At 32.9% G+C, this 27,214-nt stretch overlaps 1 protein-coding gene and 1 long non-coding RNA gene across 2 annotated transcripts in view; one reads left to right on the top strand and one right to left on the bottom strand.

Annotated features, from left to right (window-relative positions):
* The first annotated feature begins 118 nt into the window (after positions 1–118).
* Positions 119–9,872, top strand: LOC149803157 (uncharacterized). Its single transcript, XR_016420145.1, has 2 exons — positions 119–260; positions 7,325–9,872. It is a non-coding gene; the product is annotated as an uncharacterized LOC149803157 (long non-coding RNA).
* The window catches only part of LOC149803156 (AP-3 complex subunit sigma-1-like), a 35,660-nt gene continuing 18,102 nt past the window's right edge, over positions 9,657–27,214 (bottom strand). The window contains exon 6 of the mRNA XM_089952782.1: positions 9,657–13,098. Within this exon, the coding sequence (XP_089808908.1) occupies positions 12,979–13,098 (120 nt within the window). The 3' untranslated portion in view covers positions 9,657–12,978. The remainder of the gene's footprint in view (positions 13,099–27,214) is intronic.

Below are 27,214 nucleotides of genomic sequence, written 5' to 3'. Positions count from 1 at the left end.
ATCATAGGTGGGCGACGCTTTGATTAGAATAACAAGTGAAAAGTAGTGCGTGGGAAGGAGCGATGCGGTTGTTGACTCACCTTTTGTGCATTCGCTACTATTACCTGGCAGGTGTAGTAAGAAATAGTCCATTGATTATTTCATGACTCAGGGCAGGTTTAACTGGACAATCATGCTTAAGTGAATAACGGTATAATGGCTGGGGCGTAAAGTTAGAGATACTACAACAAAACAACACGTGACACCTGACCACTCAATGGGTAGATATTCTGATAACGTGATGGACAGCTACTCAAGGTGAATGTCTGAATAGATCAAAGACTGATGCAGACGAGAAAATTAATTAACAATGACGCTTTTGTTATCAAACTGCATCTAAGGATTAAACCTGCACAAATGATCAAAAAGAAAAAGCTTCTATCTAACTAATGTCATAGTATGGAAATAGCAATAAAATCTTGAAACCGACGAGCACCCAACCTTGCCTCGACACGGATATTGACAGATTTTTCCAGGAATAAGCAATACAGACACTTAGACATATACATGTATCTTGATTGTTTAAGAGTTGATATTTGGGTGGTTTTAAAACAAACAAACAAAATCAAATTTCTTCCTTGTTTCTGTACCTACACAATAACTAAATGAAGATGAATCTTTAAATAGTATAGATTTTGCGACTTTTAAAGAGTAATCTTTTTTAGGCCGATCACTTGTGTACCGGGATGTAAAAGAACAAACATAAAAAATCGATGTTAGAGTTCAAATGAGTAGCTTTTTTTACACACACTCACCAAGAAATAATATTTAAACTTTAGTGAAAGCATAATTTGTTTTACACCAACCCACTTTTATAGGCATACAACAATAAAGTGTTACTGCGCACTGGAATATGGTCTTATTTCGAAAGTACAAGCCTTACCGTGCACCAATGATGATGCACGTTCTCTGACCCAGACCGACCACTATGCGACAAAGTCGCTCAGCAACAATGGCTAAGGAAATATAAGTCATTTGCTGTTGCTATTTTTACATATTTTTTTGTTTGTTACTACAACACAAAGCTGCACTGTATTAAACTCAACAGATTTTTAGAGGGTGGATATAATTTTTTTTATAAGTTTAACAAAAAAAGCAAAATTGTCTACACCAAGAGACAGTGTATGTTTACCAGTTTGGATGTGATACAATTGCAACCAAAGCTACTTGAGGTTGAAGAATAAAGAAAATAAGAGTTAATTTGTTGATTTCAAACACAAAAACAGTTATCCTTCAATCCTTTAGGAAATTAACAGATTTACAAATTACGTTGAATAAAGATACCACCAAGATACAAGTGGTATCAGCCATTATAGCAGAATTATGACAGTACTGTATGAACAAGAACAAGAATAATAGCAATAACTTTTTGGTCTTTCGTACAGAAACATTGAGCCAAGTATGAAATTATTATTGGGGGCGGAAACACGTAGGTATTTTCAAAGTCTACAGTATCGTAATAAGTTAATCACATACACACCATAGACGATGCATAATTTCGTACTGTTTTCAAAGCTTGGATGCAAAATATATAAATAATGTTTTTCTATTTATTACCTCATTAGATTTATTACAAATTAAATTTCAAAATTCATAAGAAGGTATTAGTAATATTATTTTAGAAGGAACTTAAATCTTAATTCTGAATATTTTTAGCATTTTAATAAAAAACAGAATTAAAAAAAATTTAAGAAAATAAAATCTCAGCCCAAACTGGTCACAACAACTCAACTTAAAGTGTCAAAAGTTTAAAGCCCACTGGCTACTTCTATATAAAACATTAGGTATAAGGGTAACTTAATACGCAAAACAGATTCCCAGATGAGGGTCAACCTTCTATAAATGGAAGTTTGTTACGTGACAAATATCATGTCGTCCAGGTATGGCCTTGACTTAACATAATAATTCTTACTCTGAGAAAGAGTAAAAAATTTTTTTTAAATGTTATTTACCAAAAGTCACTGGTTCTTAATCAAGGTCAGAAACTAGATAGTGTTTCTATTATTAGGTGTTTACCAATGAAAATTTTAAAAAGTCTGGTGAAATAGAACTGAACTTCATTCTAAAATAACTCAAGTCCAATAAACAATATTACATTACAATAGCACCTTAACGGAATAAAATAATAAAATTAAAACATCAAACAAACAATTGATTATATATAACTTCAAATTTTCTTCCATCGCTTAAATTACTTTCTCTTGCTGGCCCTACTCACCCCTCCCCGTTAATACATTCTCGAGTTGTTTACATAGCAACCATAGAATGTACAAACTTGCCATAGATCCGAAATCACTTGTACGTTTAAGAAAAGTTAAGAAAGAAACAATGCATATTGTTGAAAATGAAAATACATGATGCAGACGGTCATCCTTTTGATAGCAACTAAGAACAATTTATCAAGCATGAAGTGTTTTCTTGTTGTTTTTGAAATAACCAACAACGAATAGTATTCAAGGCATATTTACTCAAAACCTGAGAGTCGGTTGCATATACAAATATCAGTCAGACGTGAAAACAAACTTAACATGATCAGAATGAAATAAAATACATTGTACTGAAAGAATAGCTAACTGAACAATATATTTTTACATTATGCAACCTAGCACAAAGGAATTTATCAGTCACATGGATGACCAATGTCAGGCAGACATAGTTGACTTGCAGTAATATGAAAAATACTTTTTGACAGTGATAAACATTTTCTCAAAATTCCTAAAAAAGTGAAACAAAAATAATCCAAGAATTAAAGACACAAGTCCTAGTAATAAAAAGTCCTAAATGAAACTTAGTTCAAGTCCTGAAGAGATCCAAAATTGAAGGCAATGCCGTGTCTGTTACAGCCTACGAAGTACTGACATGTCAACAGTCTCTTGTTGAATCACATAAATATTATTCCAGATTTTAATTCAGAATAAATTCCAATGAATGTTTCTATCCAAGAATTTTGTTGGAGCACTTCTGTATTTCCAAAGAAAATAATTAATTGAATTCAATAATTTGAAGAAAAAAATAACATTCATCCCAAACTGGTCACAACATAATACCACTTATATAGTGCTAGATGTTAAAGCATGACTGATAAAATCCTCACAGTCACAAGATAATAAAGTTCTGTTTGAGCTCAGGTCACAATTAGCATTTTCTAAAAACAACCATTACCTAATGGAAAATAACTTTCTAGAATGATCTGATGAGTCTTGTTTATTTAAAACACAATAGCCTACAAAAAAATTCACTCAGAAAACTCCAAAGTCCTGATTCTGATCAACATATTTACACCTTCTTGTTTACCTGAATAATAATCCTGATAATAAGCTCATACACATGGAGAATAATGAAGCTATTATTAGCTGTTTACATAAATGATTTTTTTTTATAAAAAAGTCAACCAGGTCAAGCGGAAATGAACTCAGTTTTGGACAAGGTCAAGTCCAGCAAACAATGTTACATTACAATAACATGTAATGAAATTTAAAAAATCTAAAACTAACGGACAAACAATTAAATTAAATATACATAACAGAATATTAATGAAAATGTATACTACTGAAGTGGAAAGGATATGATCGATTGTTTAACATTTGTGAACCAGCTGAAAACATTGTGCAAAGAAATAAATGAAACCACCATTGGCAAATACTAGTATTAAGAGGCCTGAAGACTTGAAAGATAATAATTTTTTTGAATGTACCAGTAAACATATATCAATAAAAATACAACGGTGCATTTGAGCATTATGTAGCTTAAAAAACAAACAACCAAACCAAAAAATTTCAAGCATGCAAAATTGTGTTAGTTACTGCCCCAGGGGGCATGCAAAAATATTATTGGTAAGTAACAAAATGGTACACATGAAAAACGTGATAATGTCCTAGCATGTAACAAATAATAGTAATGTAACAAATGGCACAACTATAACTGGCTAAAAAAAAAAGAACAAGATAAGATTCAAAATAATGGAAATATTAGTTGTAAACAATATACATGCAACGGAGAAATAATGATGGGGGGAATAAAAAACTGAAATAATAAATCAAGAGATGCAATGATTGTGCAAGATCAACTAGATTCAAATGCTGTTAAAGTGGACATGGAAAAACATAATATATCTTACTAAGATTAGAATGCTGTTACAGTGGAATAAATGAAGATATTAGAGAAAATGTTAGCAAAAAATTCATCTGAATGTGAAATACACAGTCAACAGCTGTTTGATGTATTTGCAGAAGAAAAGATAATTTACACGTTGTTTTAAAATGTAATTATTGAGCTCAAACTATAACTGCTGAGTGTTTGCAAATAGCTATGCCAATGGCAGATTTGAAGCACATGGACAATATTGCTGGACTCCAGTCCTAAAGCAATAGCCTCTGTTTCTAAAGAAATATGTTCTATTATAATATGATCATGCCATTGACATGTTTCTGGCAAGACTTAAGATTTAAACAACTAGGATACACTGCACCTTATCACTGTTCAGCAACACAGTTTAATGTCATGCTTAACCAGTAATTTAAAAGTATATTTTATGAGATGAAAAAGAATGTACTATGCCATGGATAAATTTGTCACACACACACCATTTAAAATTTCTTATAACTATGCTCTAAACTTTGATATCAAAGGTTCAACGAATAGATACAGAGCACAGTGTATCATGAGACTTTTACAGAATCATTTATAAAGGACAGTGTAGATTCCAAAAGTGGGCTGTGATATATCATGTTGGCATTATGTGAATAAATGTGTTCCTGAGCTGGGTAAATAAGTTTACAGGTTTTGTATACACTTTTAGACACTTAAACTATTGTTAGAGTGTGCAGTACACATACCTAGTGAAGATATATTTAAACCAACTAGCAATTAAATAAATCAAACTAATTTACCATAGTATGTTACAATTGCATTATTGTTGGAGATTTATACAGACACAAAAGAAAGGTCTTGAGTGATGATAAGTACTATTGGAAACTAATTCATGATTGAGCTGAATTTTTAAGCAGGGTCAAGCCTGGTAGACAACATGGAAAATGTTCCACAGCAAAATGTAAGAAGTCAAAGATTAACATTCAAAGACAGAAAAATTAAGTCCATGATATTGCCTACGGAAAGAAAAGAAGAAAACTCAGAATTGCAGCTTGGATAAACATGTATAGCGTGGTCTATCTTTTATTGATGGTGGTGTACTATTTGTGGAATTTTTTTGAGTTTTGTTTTATCAACTAAAAGTAAAGTTGTTTCTTTATAGTTACCATCCAGTTGTAAACGATGTTGGATTTGCAATTAATCAATCAATGTAAGCACAACAGCAAGATAAAATGTCTGAGACTGGACAAACTCCAATCTTGTCTACATCATAAAACCCATTCCCATTAATTTTTCATTATTATTTTTAAGTTAATAAATAACAAAGAAAAATATCAACAGACCCCCAAAATAAATAAATATTAACTATACACACTGTGTAGCACTAAACTCTTCTATCACAGCTGTAATCAGTGGGCTTTTGAATAAGCCCATTTAAGATGTCAATAATTCCACCATCAAACATGGACGTTTGAGAAATTGCCAAATTAATTATTCCAGTTTTCAATAAATGAGTTCACATGCTATCAGTACCAGAGAGCATATGGAGTTTTACCAGAGAAAAGTGTTGACACTGTAGAGGTAAAAGAAAAATGTAATTTACATTGCTCAATGCTGTAACATTTTTAGTTAATATATAACAAATATTTTTTTGCAGATAAATGTTGACTTAAAGAAATCAGAGAAAATATCAATGCAATTTAGTATGCAAGATGAAACTCTTGTCATATTGTTACCTACTGAGAATTCTTTTGGAAAAGACATTTAGGTAGTTCTGACAAGCAGGGAGATTGAAATTTATAATAACGAAATGCAATCATATTTTAAGGACAAATATATAAAGTATAAAGTAAATCTGATTATAAAATCAAGATAAATAATGTGTCACTTGACTGTTGACATGATTCTTTCCAATGCAAAAGCCATGTATTATTGGTCTGAAAGGCTCTAGAATGTGACAAGTACATGTAATTCTTTTGAAATATGCTCTTTTGTTTAACTCCACTTTTTTCAAACTTCATTACTGTATTTTTTTTTTCTCCAAGATCAGCTTTGAAAATTGCCAATCAAGAAAGTTTGAGTTAAAAAAAATAGACTGTCCTAAAAATGACACAAAAATTAAATACTGAAGACACATACAAGTTTTATGTGTTAGTCAACTGCAAGATTTTGAAGAAATGTTTGCTGCAGATTGCATCTATAATGGAACTGCATGTATACTGTTTTGGTGATATACATGTCAGATCAGAGTAACATATGGGGCTTCCATTTATTTAATCTGTCCAACCAGTCTAGGTTATAAAATAAATAAAAATCACTCCCCAGAATCATTCAGAGTTGCCTGATAAAGGATCCTCAGAATTATTCAGAGTTGCCTGATAAAGGATCCTCAGAATTATTCAGAGTTGCCTGATAAAGGATCCTCAGAATTATTCAGAGTTGCCTGATAGAGGATCCTCAGAATTATTCAGAGTTGCCTGATAGAGGATCCTCAGAATTATTCAGAGTTTCCTGATAGAGGATCCTCAGAATTATTTAGAGTTTCCTGATAGAGGATCCTCAGAATCATTCAGAGTTTCCTGATAGAGGATCCTCAGAATTATTCAGAGTTTCCTGATAGAGGATCATCAAAATCATTACAAGTAGCCAACAGCCCAATAGAGGATCACCAAATTCCTTTCCTTAAAGTATCTTCTAAAACAGAACCCTTGCACTAAGGTGTGAAAAAGAAAACTTGAAGCAAAATGGTAATGTTGATGATCCAGACTGCAGAAGAATCAAGTGACTTCTAGAACTAAGATACATTTGACATACATTTTATTTATACACATATACATAAGAAAAACAACAATAATAATGATGGTTTGTGATAAAATATCTTAATATTCTGCCAGATCATTTTGAATTAATTAGGTAAATCTTTACATTTTCTTCATTTTGTGCCTTTTCCTTGCTTTTAAAGTTGTTTTTGCTGGAAGAAAAAAGTAACATACATACCTGTATAATGTTGATGATGCCAGTATAAACTTTGACATAGTAAATATCAACTAAAATCAAACTACTATACAAAGTTTAGAAAATACTTTTCCATTTAAAGTTTGTATTATCCTTTTATAAAAATCTCAAATGTAAGTCACTTATAATATGAAGTTTGGCTAAGATATTGTTAAGTTTTTGAATGTTTTCCTTGTTCCAGTCTGTGACCTTGACATTTTGAGCTTGGGATTGGTTTCTTCCTTGCCCCCAGTGCAAGTTACAGAGTTTGACACTTGGCATGTGGTGGAGAACCCAGGTTACTGTGCAGAAATGAAACAGTGAACAGATGGATTAATGTACAGACAGACAGATGAGCAGACATCATAATATATGATATACTTTCTTCACTAGAGCCTATAACAAAGGGAAAACATTAGCCCTATTTGTTTTCTGATAAAAAATTGTGATCATATGCTGTATAATTTTTTTATAAAATTATTTTTATAAAAATTGTGATCATATGCTGTATAATTTTTTTATAAAATTATTTTTATTTGATATGATCATTCTTCTAATACACTTACACAGTAATGGATGGTCAGTTCATTCTGGAATGATGTCACACAATAGCCATTCAAAAGTACAAGGGAGGTAGGTCAAACATATATCAGGGGAGGTAATAAGTCAGTAATTTTGACAATCTAACTTGTTCAAAATTCTCAAACTAAACTGGAAATCAGTAAAGAAACTTGTATTTTTAACTTGCATGCATTGTTCTACTGAAAAAATGAGCAATGTACTCACTGAAGACTTTCTCCATATTTAACTGAAATGACAAAACAATGAAAGGTCAAAATCATTTCTTGGGGGTAATTACAAAGTATATTTAGAATAATATAAATGTCCCAATCACTAATATGATATCAGTTCCATTTTTTCATGAATTACAGACAATTGCATTTTATCAATCTTAAATGGTTCATGAACAACGTTAAACAAGCAGCATAAGTGGGTTTGAGAGTGTTCACCAGTCTAGCATCAACCTAAAAGCCAAAGGCTGGGCAATGGTCATAAATTCTTGGTTAGGATGAAACTTGCCAACATTTACAGATTTTCCTATTTGAAAGAAAAGTTTACTTATTTGACAACTGATTAGAATCATCCACACATTGAGAGGCTTTGATACATGCATACTTTGTCAAATTTGATAGAATTATGGTTGCTTCTTTTTTAGATAGATTTTACTACTTTAGGAATGTCAACAATGTGTCAGACTGCTGTTTAATTTGGCACAGTTGTGTTCAGCAATTTTTAAGTAACCCCAAGTATTCTACTTTAAGTAACAGTATTTGATGACAGATCATAGTTTGTTAACAAGAGTTCCTTGAAGGGTTTGGCACTCTGCTGGGCAAAAATAATTTCCAAAATTCAAAAATAAGACCATGTATTCCTTTTAACAGTTAATATTGAAAGGTTCTCCAATATTATCAGTGATAATTTAAAAAAAAAATAAGCTCCTGTGATACACATATTGGTACTATTTTCTTTTGAGACAAAGTAGACATAATGAAGAGCCTTTATGTGACAACTCTATGCCATAATGGCGTAGTGACAATAAGATTTTTAAGAAAGTCATCATGGCAGCATGACTGGGATGGCACCATCTTTGTTTAGGACTTTGTGAAAACCCAATCATAATGATCATATATTCATGGGGGGTGCTTAGTAATGATCTTCTATTCAAGGGGGTGTTAGTAATGATCATCTATTCAAGGGGTAATCAAGGAGGGTTAGTAATGATCATCTATTCAAGGGTGTAATAATGATCATCTATTCAAGGGGGTTAGTAATGATCATCTATTCAAGGGGGTAATAATGATCATCTATTCAAGGGTGTAATAATGATCATCTATTCAAGGGGGTAATAATGATCATCTATTCAAGGGGGGGTAGTAATGATCATCTATTCAAGGAGGGTTAGTAGTGATCATCTATTCAAGGAGGGTTAGTAGTGATCATCTATTCAAGGAGGGTTAGTAGTGATCATCTATTCAAGGGGTAGTAATGATCATCTATTCAGGGGGGTTGTAATGATCATCTATACAGTTTGCAGTGTGACTCAACTTGTAAGTGAATGCATATGTATATTAATTATGGACATTTTTAATTCTTAAACTCATCTGAATTTCAACTTTCAAAACTGCCACTCCTGCACAGACCTGTTTTGACAAAGCACTTGTCCAGAGCAACATATTTTGTTGGCAGAATGGGTGCTCTTTTAACACACGCTTTACTGCTGAAGCAAATCAGAACCTGAAATCTCTTCCCATTGGACCTGTACACCTCAGATGGCTCATACACAGTAGAATCTAGCTGATTTGGACATAGGATGACTCAAGCTTGTGTTTAAAACACCATAGAAATTTTTAATTATATTTAACCTTGTTCAGTTGAATGACTGATCTCTCCAAATTTATTTGCATGTTCACTTATATGTTTGTGCTACTGAGATTCTCCCAAACTTGTATAATATATTCACAAGCAAAACATGGTACTTTCAACATGATTTAATGAACAGTATTTCCATAATAGTAAGCATTAACAATAAATGATTACTTACTTAAATAATACATTTCTTACACTCCTAAGAAAAGAAACATGAGTAAATGTTCTATTCATATAAGTTGCAGTTCTACTCTTGGTCTTTGAAAAACAAAAGGTTGATGCTATTTTCATCTGCCATAAGATTCTACCAAACATTTCAACAACTTCTACAGTGAACTTCATTAATTCTTGAGTAACAACAATGCAACAACCTTTTCTAGTAGAAAATTAGCCCCATATAAGATGAACAGACAGAAATATTTAACTTTAGTATAATTCCACAAAGTCATAAATTAGAATAATCTGCACCCTAAAGCTGAGACATTTCATCACAACAATGTATTTTACATTGTTAACAGTGACTTGTACATTCCTAACAATGACCTGTATTGTTAACAATAACTTGTACAGTGTTAATAATGACTTGTAGTGTTAACAATGATGTACAGTGTTAACAATGACTTGTACTGTGTTAATAATAACTTGTACAGTGTTAATAATGACTTGTACTGTGTTAACAATGGTTTGTACATTGCTAACAATGACTTGTACAGTATTAACAATGACTTGTACATTGCTAACAGTGAGTTGTACATCACCAACAATGACTTGTACACTGCTAACAATAACTTGTATAGTGTTAACAATGACTTGTATAGTGCTAACAATGGTTATAAATTAATGGAAAGTGACTTTGGTTTTAACATGTACATGAAATACATACATTCTTCTTTCTTTACTTAATACATAATAAAACTCTGTTTCATTTCATAACCAGCTCAGTAAATTTACAACTGTTTCCTAACTCAATTTATGAATTCTAGATTAACATCCCCTCATCTAATTAACATTATACATAGAAAGTCCCACCAGCTGGCTGTATCATATATCAGCAATCCAGATAAATTATGCTTAACAATGTTTTTAAACCAAATTTTACACAAAGTGCCATTTTATTTATGTTGAATTATTATGCATTTAGAAGAAAAACAAACTGAGATTGGCAGGGTTGAGCATCTTGAGATGGTCAGCAAGAAATGTGCCAAATTTCATCGTGATCTATCATAAAGTTTATAACTAGTTACATTCTGTCATACACTGCATTCAGTTACAAAACAAGATGAACAACTCCAGCAACGGAAGGAACAATCTGCTAAAATAACACATCCATGCATCTCCAACATCCTACCCCTATCCTATGATGGAGATGATTCTGAAGTTTAAAAAAGGGTATAACTCTTTTGAAAATAGAGTCAGTAAAATGAACGATCAACACACATATCCTCTAATGATGACCATAACATTTACCACCATAACATTTACCAAGTTTCACTGCAGTCAATTAAAAACTACAATAGTATTTGCATTCATAACATTCTGTCCTATACTGCATCTGGCTACAAGACAAAAGTTTCATGGAAATCCATTGAAAACTGTAAGACTAATTGTGTTCACAAGATTCTGCAACTCACTGCAAGTCAACAGGTACAAAGTCAAAGTACATATCTTAAAACAACTGTAATTATTAGAATGTTTCAAGGTCACTGACTGAAAACTTGGAGACTGGTTGTGTTCACAAGACTGTGTCACAGACTACATATGGCTCCAAGTCAAAAAGGTCAACAAGTATCAAATAACACACAGAAGCATAATGAATATGTCGATATGTACATATTCAGATGATCATTGAAGCATTTCCCAAGTTCCACAGTGATCTACTGAAACCTGTGAGATTAGTTGTGCTATATACTACATTCTGGAAAATATGATACACTAATTCTGGGAGCATGGTACACTACATTCTGGAAGCATGATACACTAATTCTGAGAGCATAGTACACTACATTCTGGGAGCAAGGTACACTACATTCTGTGAGTCAGTAATTAGTTCGGGGAGCATGGTACACTAATTCTGGGAGCATGGTACACTACACTCTGGGAGCATGGAACACTAATTCTGGGAGCTCAGTACATTAGTTCTAGAAGCATGATACACTACATTCTGGGATAATGATACACTATTTGTGGGAGCATGATACACTAATTCTGGGTGCACAGTACATTAATTCTGGGAGGACAGTACACTACATTATGGGAGAATTATACACTAATTCTGGGAGCACAGTACACTACATTCTAGGAGAATGATACACTAATTCTGGGAGCACAGTACATTAATTCTGGGAGCATGGTACACTACATTGTAGGAGCACATTACACTATATTCTGGGCACATAGTACAATGAATTCAGGGAGCACAGTGCTTTTGTGGAGGTGATGGTAAGATTTACCAAGTTTCATAGCAACCCATCAAAAACTGCTGACTCATGGAACTGCATTAGGCTACAAGACTACAAGGCCAACAATTTTTATACAAATTCTGGGAGCAAAGTGATTATGCGCATTTTCAGATGACTATAAAATTTAAGTTTTCTTTGGCAATCCATAAAAAGTCCATGGGATTAGAGATGGGCTAACAAGAATGTGTGCCTAACAGATGGATAGATGGTTGGACCTGAGGACTCCTAGGCGCCGCTGCCTCTCTAAACGTGTGATATAGAAACAAATAATTATTAGTAGAACAATTATACCATGATGAGTAAAATTTTGTCATGATTCTCATCTAATAAGCCCAAACATAATTATCATACATCTTTATTCAAACACAAAACTCACAAAGTTCCTTAGAAAATTGGAATATGTGTGTAATTAATAATATTAAAGCAATCAATACTTTTCAGTCAGCACTTCTGGAACAATGTATGGTTTTTCATTTGACTAGGATTTCATCTTCATACATTCTGTTCCTGATAAGTACATCACAGTGACCTAGTTTCTATTTATTATAATGAATTTATAATAATGACAATCATCATGATATCTCCAATTCAGGATTAAACAGGAAATAACCACAGCTAGGTTAGGTGTGTACTTCAAGGTTTTCATATAAAGTGTTTCCAATATTAATAAAGTAGGACACATGGATTAATAATCCCTGTAATTAAATGCTGACAATTCTTTAAAAAACTGACTTGCCCCAAAAACACATATAATTAATCAAGTAATATTTAATGGGAGACAACCTTGATAAAAACCATAAAGTTTCATGCAATATCTGATGCCAAGAAAATGCTATGTCTCTTATTACTTGTAAGTGATTTCAAATAAAATAATATGCTATCAATGAAACTAAAAAAGAATTTTAAAAAATTGCACACAATGGACTTTGATAAATTATTATTTTCTGACATGATGATGGCTTCTTGATGATTAGAACTTCAGGTTGCCAATGTTGGGGAGGTCAGGCAGCTTAATGTCTTTGATCTTCTGAGGAATGTTCATCTCCTTCACAGCAGAAACTGCACGAGCTGGAGCTGCGGCAAAGCCAGCCTAAAATAGAGAAGATGATGTTATTACATTTGCTTGTGTACAGTATGATGGACACCAACCTGTGATGAGAGTTCATCCAGATCTACTGTCACATGATGTATCTTATTTGGATATTTTGTAACAAATACATGTATATAGCAATGTACAAGTTTTGTAAAACTGCTGATGTTAGCAATATTACTGCCTTCAACTAGACTTTAGCTGACATAATAAACATATGAACAATATAAATATGTAAGTAACTTTCTCTGTCAATTATATTGTTTCTCATTTTCTTTGCTAAGTAATAAAGTTCTTCCCCTGTCTTAATCTGTTGTTCTGTCTAAACCCCTTTAGCCAAAATTGCAAATGGCCATTTGTTCTGAGCAACAGTTTACAACTTATATAGATGACATTGCAAATTATAAAAAGCCATCTATTTTGTCTTTTCAAACAATTAAAGGTGTATAATACTTACAGCTTGTATGGGAATATATGAACAAGTTTTTCTGAGTAGCTCTGGACAACCTTGGGAGTGCAGTATTAGTACAAAAAAAACAAGTTCATATTTTCCCATAAAACGTTTTTATTATATACTCATTTGTTTCTTTGCCAAAGGCTTAATATGAAAAATACACTACAAGAAACAAAGAAATTGAATTTATGTTGTATTCCAAAAGTAAATACACAACCATAGATTCATTTATATCCAGTACCAATATTAATGTGCTAATAACATCGCCCAGTGACATTTGAACTTCATCATGTGCATGCCATTAATAAAAAAAAATTATTATTATTTTTGTCTACTTAAAATTTAAATTTAGAGTCATACTGTGAATGACTGCACACTGAAACAACTTTTTGAGTTGGTCTGGAACGGATATATTTGGTTTTCTGCTGATCCAACTCAATTCTGCTTTTCTGCTTGTGATGGACTAGATTTTTTAAATTTTATAACTGAATCAGTTCTGTACAATGTAAATGTGATTTGAGCTGAGAACTGGCACTGAATGAAGGTCCTGTTTCTGTTCTGTCATTGATTAATTGGAATCATAATGTGCAAAACATTCTTTAACTGAAATTATCAAAAGGATCCTATGGAATACAACATTCATTTCATTATGAGTGAAATAAGGAGAATGTGATTTCTGTTGTAAATGTAGCTGCAATTACAGTACAATTTTGCTGTGTGTATCAAGTGTTAGAACACATGGCATGGGCCATGTAATTTGGATTTGCGGAACTAAGAAAGTACATTTTGAGGAAATTCATGATGCAAAAATGTATGTACATTTTTTGACATTTTTTTTACCAGCTGAAGAAGACATGATTATGCCCTGTCACTTGCATGCTCTCTGTTGGAAGGACTCCTGCTAATTATATGATCTGAATGGCTTCTATCAATTGCCTACATCCAAAATACTGTATAAAAGAAAGTACAACTGGGATATCTGCCAAGCAGCTCTTGTGTGACAGGTAGCGGAATTAAGACTTCTCTGTCATTTTTGCTTATTGGCTCTGAGGCTAATTGTTTTCTACCAAAACCTTTAGTTAAATTTTTTCACAAATTTAGTATTTTGACTGACTTGTAAAATGGTACCTGTCTGATATATATGTGATAGCCCTTAGCCTCAATATGCTTTCCTATGTTATTTATATAGACCCTAGTGAGCACTAGTCATAGTCTGAACTATTCTATTTGTGAAAAGATAAAACAATTCTCCTAAATAACTGTGTAAGGGTGCAAATTTATGTTGATCTATAAAGAGCACATTAATTTGGGCCAGAGAATGATTAATTAGATTTATGGGGACAGGTGCTTGTTAAATCGCTATACTGCAATGATTTCTATAGTCTGTGTCAGAAAAGGATGTGATTCTTAATTAAGCCTTTGTTTATTTAACCGTCAGATGACTAGAAAAAGGATGGTTAACTTCAATTTTATATTGGAACTATCAGAGCAGAGTTTTTCCACAATCAGGTTTGGAAATCTAGAAGTTAGGCTGACCACAATATTGGCACCTAGTTAAGGAGGTAGATATATTTAATCCTGAATGGTTATGCTAAATAACGGGTGTGTTTCACACACATAATTTCCAAGCTTTAAAATTTTAATCATCAAAAAATCTAATTAGTCTGCATTTTTCCTGCAAGAATGAAAATATAAGGGATTCCGAGACTGAATTTAGAAGAAATTCTCCCATAAAACATTTGTCAAAGGAACTGGATGACAGAAAAATCAATGGACACAATTGGCAGTAGAAGTGAACAAAGTTTGAAAGCACAAGGTTGTTGTTGTTGGGTTTAACACCATTTTTAGCACACAATAGGCTATACATGGTGGCCAGTATTAATGGTGGAGGAAGAACCACTGACCCACGAGAAGCTACTGGCATGCTTTCTCACATACCCACATTGGCTGAATTTGAGACTCGAACCAATGCAGACACAGGTGAGATGGCAGTGATCCGTAACGGAAAGCGCTTTAGACCACTCGGGCACTTGAGGGGAAAGCACAAGGTATCTGCATTAATCTTATGTAATTCGCTGATACCAATATTATGATTTGCTTGAATTTATTAGCTTATATTTCATGAATTTATTTGTTTAAATTCATAGATCAATATTCTGTCCAACAATCTGCCTGACCCCTTTCCTTGGAACCCTTTACTCATATGCATTTATTATATACCAACCAATTTTCTACCACAGAATGGTGCAGCATGTTAGATCAGCACCATGTTCATTCAGGACTAAGTACACCTTATGAAGTCTCTTAACGTCAAAATGACCTTCCATTTAGGAGACAGGCTAATAACAAGATTTTAAATCTTTTGATATCTTGCCATGATGGGCATACTGGGTGTCTATTTTTTTCTTTCTGGACCAACTAGACCTCAGGATGAAACTGTATGCCAACTTCAATGACCTTCCAACAAGTTGTTTAGAAGAAGTAGCAATAAGAAACAACTGATAATGGACGATGGATGGATGGACAACAGATATAGGCCCATTACATACAATCGTCTGGTCTAAAATAAAATAACTACTACTTTAATATTGAAAACACTTCTTGTTTTTATTGATATTGTTCTAAAAGACATATTTTTGAAAAGAAGAGTAAATAATTCATTAATGAAAACAGAAGAAAGTGCAAATAATGCAAGTTAACTGTAATTGATACATTTGAGAGCAATATGTTTCATTAAGAAATATTCCTGCTGTGTTTTTATATGATGACTCCAGTTTAGTGGAATTAATAAGTGACATTTATTTGCATCATATTTGAAAAATATGTAAGATACATTAATCTAATAATTATTTTAAGAATTTAGTTATAATGTATTTATGACAAATGGAGAAGTATTTTATTTTTTCTTTCAATAAAAGCTATTACAAGGGAAGTAACTTTTTTTGACAAGAGCAGTAACTCTTAAATTATTAAAACATAGCAACAGTAAACTTACTAAACAAGGTCAGTTCCTAAAATTATGAATAATCGGTATTTGTTTTGAAAATTCAATTCTTATAATTTTTACTAAGCAGTGACATCAAACTACACACAAAAAGCAGTGAATATACAAGTTATTTGGAGGAGAAAAGCATCTGTAAGTCTTTCAAAAGTAATTACATTAAATGAATAGCAGGAAACATACACACATGAACTGGGTAAAATTACAGATTATCCTAAGATACTATACGATCATATACTAGATTGCTAAAATGTTCAATTTAAAGCAGCTAGATGAATGCTTGAGAATAACTTAGTAAGCCCCAACTTTACAGAGAAAATATGTCATTCAATGTATTGAAAGATCAAGGTTAAATTCCACAGTCTGCAATGCAAATAAAAATGCCATTCTTAACATTTGTCAGGGATGCCAGTGTACTCCAAGTTCAAATATCCTATATAGAAGGAAAACTCAAGATCCAAAGCCTATTGATGAAGAAATGGTTATTTAAAAGATTTACATAGCAGAGGCATTTTGAAATAAAGCAAAGAACTGATGCATAGTTTGATACTCTACACAATGCAAAGGTAAAGGTTATACATATATGCAGAAATTTGTGCATGAAAACGTATTTACTGTAAAGAGTTATTTCCCCTGAATTAGTTGAGATTGATTAGCAAAGCTGAGTGTGAAAATTGCAAACAAGGACTCAGATTGGATATATGTCAGTATACATGCAAAAATTCAATTCCTGAAAAGACGTTTTCAACATTCAAAGCAATTTGCATCCCTATGCGAATATGTAAGTTTTATAAAAAATATAACATAAAACTTAGGAAACTGGTTCATTCATGGGTGAAGGTCAGACATCATGCAGAAATTTTGTTTATCAATGGCATAAATGTTTTTCCATGCCATAATCCCTCCAATGAAAAGATAAGAAACTTCTTTCATCATAAGCATTCAATAATTCTTGTTGATATGTTCACATGCAATGCGAATCATGCCCTTGGTATGCATCAAGTTTTAAAACTCTTTAGAATCTAAAGAGACTGCCTATCTGATGCATTCCACTCACCATTGACTGAATTTTCTGCAAGATATAAGTTTTATAATAACTGAGTATGAACATCCATAGCTGCAGAGATGTTTAAATCGAATACATATACAAAATATGTCTGACACAGTGGTGTCTCAATTATTAAAACTTGATGATCCAAATTTATGGTCCATTGGAAGCACCATTATGTCCCTCAAGCAGTTATAACACACTGAATTGTCTATTATGTTTTGTACACTGAATTGTCTGTTATGTTTTGTACACTGAACTGTCTGTTATGTTTATGTACACTGAATTGTCTCTAATGTTTTGTACACTGAATTATCTGTTTTGTACACTGAACTGCCATATGCTGAGTAAATGGAATTGTATGTTTTGTTCACTAAAGTGTCTGTTATATTTTGTACACTAAATGGTCTGTTTCATTCACTAAAGTGTCTGTTATATTTTGTACACTGAATGGTCTATTTCGTTCACTAAAGTGGCTGTTATATTTTGTACAATGAATGGTCTGTTTCGTTCATTAAAGTGTCTTATATTTTGTACACTAAATGGTCTGTTTCGTTCACTAAAGTGTCTTATATTTTGTACACTAAATGGTCTGTTTTGTTCATTAAAGTGTCTGTTATATTTTATACAGTGAATTGTCTGTTTTGTTCACTAAAGTGTCCTATATTTTGTACACTGAATGGTCTGTTTCGTTCAATAAAGTGGCTGTTATATTTTGTACAGTGAATGTTCTGTTTTGTTCACTAAAGTGTCTTATATTTTGTACAATGAATGGCCTGTTTCATTCACTAAAGTGTCTGTTATATTTTGTACACTGAATGGTCTGTTTTGTTCACTAAAGTGTCTTATATTTTGTACAATGAATGGTCTGTTTCATTCACTAAATTGTCTGTTATATTTTGTACACTGAATGGTCTGTTTTGTTCACTAAAGTGTCTTATATTTTGTACAATGAATGGTCTGTTTCATTCACTAAAGTGTCTGTTATATTTTGTACAATGAATGGTCTGTTTCATTCACTAAAGTGTCTGTTATATTTTGTACACTGAATGGTCTGTTTCATTCACTAAAGTGTCTGTTATATTTTGTACAATGAATGGTATGTTTCATTCACTAAAGTGTCTGTTATATTTTGTACAATGAATGGTATTTTTTTTCACTAAAGTGTCTGTTATATTTTGTACACTGAATGGTCTGTTTCATTCACTAAAGTGTCTGTTATATTTTGTACACTGAATGGTCTGTTTTGTTCACTAAAGTGTCTGATATTTTATACAATGAATGGTCTGTTTCATTCACTAAAGTGTTATATTTTGTACAATGAATGGTATGTTTTGTTCACTAAAGTGTCTTATATTTTGTACAATGAATGGTCTGTTTCATTCACTAAAGTGTCTGTTATATTTTGTACACTGAATGGTCTGTTTCATTCACTAAAGTGTCTTATATTTTGTACAGTGAATGGTTTGTTTTGTTCACTAAAGTGTCTGTTATATTTTGTACAATGAAAGGTATGTTTCGTTCACTAAAGTGTCTGTTATATTTTGTACAGTGAATGGTCTGTTTCGTTCACTAAAGTGTCTGTTATATTTTGTACAATGAATGGTATGTTTCGTTCACTAAAGTGTCTGCTATATTTTCCATTCTGAATTGTCTGTTATGTTTTGTACACTGAAATGTCTGTTGTTATGTATGCTGAATTGTCTTATGTTGTGTACACTGGATTGTCTTATGTTGTGTACACTGAATTGTCCGTGATGTTTTGTACACTGAATTGTCCCTGATGGTTTGTCAATTTTGCCAATTCATCTTTTCAGTCAACAAAAAAATTCTTTGTACAAAACTTGTTATTGTGTATGCAAATTTTTTGGACAAAATATAATTACAATATATTTTCACTTACTATTCAAGGTCAAATGTAAAGAACATAGACCCACTTATAAGTCAGGCTCAAACTGCAAATTTCAAAGACCCAGATTTGCCACTGCACAATGTGCTGGAAGATAAGGGTTGTCGCTGCATGTTATATTATTTCTAACAAAGTGCATAGACCCACATCTGCCAGTGCCTTATAAAACAGCAGATCTTATTCTGTGCTATTTGCATTTTGAATGTGACCTATAAGCAAGTACATATGGTATAATACATGAAAATTGACAGACCATGCAGTCAACTGTGAAAGCTGCCTATGAAGGACTTCAAAGGACCAAAAAACTGTCCTTTATAGACTGTGTGTGTCTTTTAACATATATGTTAAAATGACCATGAAAATATGAAGAAGGGAAAAAAATCCTTTATGGATAGTTCTCCTATATATTTTAGTTACAAATGCTCATGAAAATAAGTAAAGGAAAACCCCAAACTGTCATCCTTCATAAACAGATTTTGGACTTGCCATGTGTTATACATTCTTGATTATCAACATTCACAAAAATTCACACCAGTCATCATTAGCAGCCAGCAACCAACAAAAAACCTACTTTTACAAATTCTGACATCATAAAATGCATTGGTGATATCAATGCACGGTGTTTTATATTTCTGCTTTTGCTTATTTGGATAGGGTCCATAGCCACAAAGAGTACTGCATATACTCTCTTATAAGTCAAGCCCTACTGCAAAATGCACAGACCCTTATCTTCTATTGCAAAATGTCCCCAGCAGATCATGGTCTGTACTTTTTGTTCTACTGATTACTTCAAGCAAACTGCAGAAATCAAGATCAGCCAACCACTTAAGCATCAACAGATCTGAGCCTGTGCAGTTTCAAGTTAGACTAATAAGTGACCATATACAGTAGGCTGGTTCTACACTCAAAGTGAAAATCATGCAAATCTGACAGTAACATATGTGGACAATAAAGCCATGAAAAGCACAATTAACTTTAGTAGTATCCACTCTTGATATTTATCACCTGTTCATTGATGTGATGAATACATTATACCTATCTACCTTTAAGATACAGTAACATTCTGTAACAGCTTAAATGGATGTTGCCTTGTAGGTCTGATTTTGAGCCAGCTATTTTGAATGGTAAGAAGGTTGCAAACCATTTTAAAGTCCTAATGACTGATTTGGATACTCTGGGTTCTGATACATGTGCATTACAATGAATGTTGTCTCATACAGTTCCTATTTATGTCAATCAATCAACTTTTGATGTGCATATTTCTCTAAGTAAAAAAAAACCCACTTGATCATCATAAGAGGTCAGTGGCCCATGTAACTATATGAAAATCAACATATCCCATCTAAAACTATTAGAGGCCATAAAACTTAATTTTCTTTTTTTTTGCACATGGAGTAAAAGAGCATTCAGGGACCTACATTCTGAAAGAATTCAGTCTTACAGTACTTATGGGGGGCAAAATAACAATGGCCCATTCCAGTGTATCCCAAACTTACTGTATATTCCCTAACTAATGCTCCCATGGGGTTACATTTTCCAGGGGGGGGGGGGCATTTAATAGAGCACAATAGTGAAAGCTAAAGTTGTTCTTTTCATGTATTTTTATGATTACATATACATCTGGGTGTATTTCTGCCAATGAATTCAGTCACTGAAAATATATATAAGCACAGTTAAAATGATCAATCGATCAACACATTTCTACACTCACTGGTAAGTCTTTGAACTTGCTGACCAGCTACTGCATCATGTTAAACACTACATGTGTGCCTTGAGTAACTGATACGTCGATATATACATTGTAACAGTGTGATCAACTGAGACTGCTGTAGCATCTTGCTGTACCTATAGATCTGAAGCAGACAGGTATTGAAAAGCACAGGTCTTACACTGCATCTTTTAAATTGTCTGTTCTTAATATATAAAAAGGGGGGGGGTAGTGTGCGGCCAAAAAAGAAATGGTTAATGGAGTAATTAAGACACACAATTTAGTAATTTATTTGTTTGATATACAGTTCCAATACCATAATATTACAGGGATAAAGAAAAACGTGTAAAAGACAATCAGGAATCTATCCTTTTAAAATAAACTGTCAAACTCTCAACCAAAGTATAAGATATAAATAAATAAAACAGACAAAAGTAAACAAAACAAAGAGCAAGGAAACCAAATGTGAAAGATTAAAACAAACAAATCAGTTTAAAGGTCTAAAATTTTTTTTGGTTAAGAGGATAACATTGAAATATGCCACTTCAGCTAATGTGCCATTTTCTTTATTACAGCCTGTATTCGATTTTACAATATTACTTACTTTTTCTTAACGCTGAAATACAAGAATTGAACTTGTCAGCAGCCATAAATGTTGAACCTTATGACCTTGACTTTCAAATTTTGAGTCAAGTGATCAAATAAGAAAATCTTGTTCTATTAAACTTGTGTTATAAGATTTCTTTAATGAGCAACATATGCAAATTAGAACCGTTTGAAAACGTTCTGACTAATGGTTCATAATACAAGGATTGATTGATGTAGGATTTTGTTGTGAACTATCATATATACTCACTTTTAAGTCCAACAGCAAACTTAACAGACTGAGATCTGCCACAGCATTACATGCTGGCAGATCTGGGTCTGTGCAGTTTATTAAGAGTAATCAGTAGAACAAAGAAAATAAAACCCTGATCTGTCAGCACATTATGCAACAGAAGATTCAGGTCTATGTTGTTTGCAATTGGACTGGACTTAAAAGCTAGCACATGTGTATATATGTAGTCTGATAAATCAAGCTCCCAAATCTGTGTTGATACTGATGGACGATATATGAGTCTTATGTCACCTGTTCATTAAATGTGCAATTCTGCTGCATGCAAATCTTTCCGGAACACACCTGTATACACTTCAGACACTTACCAGTATTTGGTAACAGCCATATCTAGGGCAAAATTCAAAATGGCCACCAGACAGAGGGTGGTATTATTCAGCATAGATTTACAAATCTCGAAACAAAGGATTTGCACTGGAAATATAATGTATATGTCAACGTAAGATGGTAGTTCCACAGCGATGAAAATACTGGTAAGTGTATAAAATGTACACCGATGTATGCAGACAAAATTGGCTGCTGATTTTTGCTGGTTTTAATAAATAGGTGCTATCAGCTCCTAAACTGCCAGTCAATATCATCATGGGTGAGGGGCTGATTTATCAGCCTAGTATATATAATACTATGTACCAATAATTTTTAAATAAAAATTAAGTTGTTACAGAATTTCTCTTTTAATTTTATTTTAAATACATGGATTTATATGTATAGATACTGTGGCATTTAACTGTCCAAATAAACATCATGCCTTCAGTTTATATTACTGTAGTTCAAGCAGATAGAACAGTGAAAAATTCTGGATTAAATGTAATATACATTAAGAATGTGGAAGCAGCTTTCCTAGTCAGTAAAAATATTCTGCAAGAAATAAGACTTATTAGCATGAGAGTATAATAACTTATGCTATTTATTGTGTAGAGTTCAGACTGGATTACCTCCCCATTTCCACTCAGCAAAAGCACAAGATTGTAGTTCTACATAAGGTAAAAAAAATCATAAGTTTAGATTAAACTCCAAATTTTGTAAGCACTATTAATAATATTTTTAAAGATCAATCTGCATTAAAAAAGACCAGTATTTCAAGTAAGTAATGAAATGCTTTTTTTCAACATGACAAATGTTGACAAAAATACAAGTTACAGTATTTGAAGAAGTTTCAATCTGTCTAATAAATGTCCAGACTCCTTGCTGACAAATACAAGCTGGCATGATATATTGCTGTGTGTGTTTGTCTTCTGTTCCATTCACTCCCACCCACCCCTTTCTATACTAACTTTCTTCCCTGGAAAAAATGATTGCCCAGCATAAATTTTCACTGTTCTGTGATCTTGGCAAATGGAATTTTCTATCTCAAGAGCACTTTTGCAAGCATGAGTTCATACAGAGTGTAATCACCAGAACAAGCCACCACAACGAAGCATAATACAAAATGCATGCAATCCCCTGCTCTACCGATACTCCTTCACATTTACATAAACAGTTAGCACAAACCTTAAACAAACTGGAGTCAATAATATGGAATTTTTAACACAACTCAAAGATTTTATTTGTACATGTACTTTCAACTACACTAGTAAGTATATATCATTCAGAAATCTATGTGGTCATGTGCTAAATACATATACTTAACTAAAGTCAGTAAAGAATACAATATAGTTTGCAGTGACCTTTTAGTTGAAACAGTATAGTCATACAAGTTATGATTCCATGTATTAAATTTCAGGATTCTGACATGAACAGTACCAACAGACACAAAAATTAAAAAAGTCAATGATGCATGAATTGCAAAAACAAGTAAAATTATCAAGTACTGTGTGTACTAAAGCAAGTTCTCTGGCTCCCATCCTCTTGGGCTAGGTTCTACGAAACCCATTCCAAACTGTATTGTCTAGGACAAAGGCAGAAAGAATGGCTGAGATTCAATGAGGCTGTCTGTAGATGCCAATGCCACTATAGATGCAGTAAAAATCATGCAATTTTCAAAATTCTTGCAATATGTTCTTATGAATTTATTCCTGAAATTTGATTTCAATTGATTAATTTTCCCATAAAATGATGAAACAAGGCACCATTCATAAATAATTCATGCCCCTTTTAGAAATGCTGTTTCCAATGTAACTACAAAGAAGTGTGTGTGTGTGTGTGTGCACACGCCAGACATGTACCGGTATATAGCAATGACTGGACCAAGTGACTAGCAAAGCAAAGAGCAACTAGAAATGTAATTAAAACGAAAAATAACCAATGCCCCATGAAAAAGTGCCTGAAAACTGACACAAATGCAAATTTCACCAAGGTCTCACGAAGGAATGTCAGGAAATAATTGAACGAAAATCATCAGATGTTACCAAGGTTTGCAGTGATCAATTATAAAACAAACTACAAGACAAATGGCATTCATATGATGCTCTCTTACTCTGTATTCAAAAGCAAGATAAAAAGGAAGTAACTCAAACAAAACCACAACAGCCAAGTGATATGTTGAAACTTGCATCTTCAGATAATGGCCATAATGTGTGCTAAGGTTCAATGTAACTGACTAAAAACAGTGAGATCAGTTATGTTAAATGATTGTCATATACAAACATCTAGCTCCAAGAAAAGAATAGCAATAACTGTTTTAAAAAAATTGTGGTAGAACAGTAATTTATCAAAATATGCATCTTCAAATGATGACCATGACATGTACAAAGTTTCATGACAATCCATTCAAAACCATGTTACTAGTTGTGTTCAGAAAATTCTGCCATACATTAAAATAGGTGCCAAGTCAAAAAAAATAAATAGAAGTGATCTGTCAGTACTTTATGTGCATTTTCAGATGATGGGCATAACATTTACCAAATTTTATGGCAATCCATTGAAAGCTATTAGACCAGTTACATTCATTTGGGTCTGTCACGCTGCATTCTGCAGCAATTCAAAAAGGGCAATAACTCTTACAAAAATTGTGGAAGCAAAGTGATTTGTCTATATTTCCAGGAAATGAGCATACAAAACATTTACCAAATTTCATTGTAATCCATACAAAAATGGGAGACTATATGGGCTAACAAGACTAAGTACTGGACAGACAGGCAATGGACAGAATGATTTCTATATAACCATGCCTCTTTTTCAGGGGATCTATACCTGCATTATATGAAGTTATAAGAGATTAAGGGATTTAAAATAGGGGCTTATTGTATCTGGTGGTGTTATTAAGGTTTATGTTGGAACAAAAATGGTTCTTTATTGAGAAGTGGGACTTAGTAAGAAATTAAGCAGGCTGGTGACACCATTGCACCATTGTTATTTTAAATATTTCTAAAATGAAATGGACAAAACTGTAGTTTTAACTGTCTTTTTAAAATAGTACATGTATAGTCAAATTCTGGAAGTCAGTAAATCTGTCTCAGCAAACATCAAATGTAAACAAAGGTCATTCCAACAGATGGCGGTAAAATTTGATTATTTATGAAGTGTTTCACAAATAAAATCTTCTAGGCTAGCTGAATTATTTCTTAAGTATTTATGAAAGTACACCACAGAAACACAAAAATCCAAAGTCAAAGATATGAAGGGGTTCATATCAAATTAGTTAACCTGTACATGAGACATTCTGAAATGACCAGATGAAATAAAACCCTTGTTTGTCCCACATTTTCATACTGAAAAAAATACTGATATTTTTCATGACTGTGTTAGTCATTTTTCATATATATTTCAAACAACAACAAAAATGGTTAAGCATCAACTTATACACTAGATACTGCTGAATAAATGCTATGTTCAGCAAGTGAAAATTTCAAATCATTATGGAGGGCCAAATCAGCACCATCTTCAATTGGGACCAATTAGACATCATGAGGTCTTCCCACGAAAATACCATGATGATATGACTTTTCATTTAGGAGTATTGATAACAACATCCTTAAGATGACTGCCATGGTGGCCATATTTGATGTCACATTCATACCATTTTTTTAAATAACCAACCAGACATCATCTGATATCTTCTGGTCAATACCCCATGTTGATTTAACTTTCAGTTCAAGTAGAAAGGTGATAATAAAATTTTCAGGATGCCTGAAATGGAAGCCATAGTGGACATCAGATCATTTATGACCAACTGGACATCGTAAGAAGTCTTTTAGTGAAATCTCCATACTGATATGGCCATTCATTCAGTAGGAGTATCAATAACAAGATTTTCAAGATGGCCTGTGTGTCTGCCATACTGGATGGTCAAGTTGCACCATTTTCATTTCAGACAAATGAGACATCATTACCCCGGTAAGTCTTGTTGAAACCCGCTTGTTGATATTACTCTCCGTTCAGAAGGAGAAACAATAACAAGGTTTTCAAGATGGCTAACATGTTGGTCACACTGGAGACAAAATTGGACCAACTAGATGTCTTTAAGTGAAAACCCCATGCTGATGCATCCATTCATGAGGAGCTGTCATAAGTTTTTCAAACTTGCCACTCTATTGGCCATATTTGATGTCATTGCAGCATCATTTTCATTTAGACCCAAGCAGAAATTATACAAAGTCTTTTGTCGAAAACCCCATGCTTATATGTCCATCCATTTGAGTAGAGTAGTGCTAACAAGATTTTCAAGATATCTGCCATGGAAGCCATACCCCAAAGGTCATGTGAGAGGTGGAATGTATGCTGTTTGCTATTTAAAGAAAAATAAGTTTAGAAACAACTGCCTAAGTACACAATATGCATGTCTGTAACTGCCAATATTATCTACTTTTGAATGCAGCTTATCAGCGGCACTTTGGAGGCTATGAATCTGCACAAATAATAATGAGTGCTTTCCACTCCATGTAGCTATCATTGTAAATGCCATAGTTTTTCTGACTACATTTTCAAGTGGTGTAAAAAAGCTTACCAATCACATGCACTAATTTAATTTGTACCTACTTTCATAATATGACCATCTGATAACAAATGACTAATTTAAAGGGATATAAAAAAGATCATCATTAATCAATTTCATGTCAAAATGAAAGATGTGACTACTTATTTCCTTTTGTTGTGATGTCACTGGACTCTAAAATTTGGTCGCAGTGGCTAATCTCACATTAATAATCTGCTAAGTCTAATT

This window comes from Sinohyriopsis cumingii, chromosome 3 (assembly GCF_028554795.1).
Source record: "Sinohyriopsis cumingii isolate HCF-2022 chromosome 3, ASM2855479v2, whole genome shotgun sequence".
In the NCBI taxonomy this organism is placed as follows: Eukaryota; Metazoa; Mollusca; class Bivalvia; order Unionida; family Unionidae; genus Sinohyriopsis; species Sinohyriopsis cumingii.
The sequence above is the reverse complement of the archived record's forward strand: the minus strand, read 5'-3'. Positions and strand labels throughout refer to the sequence as shown.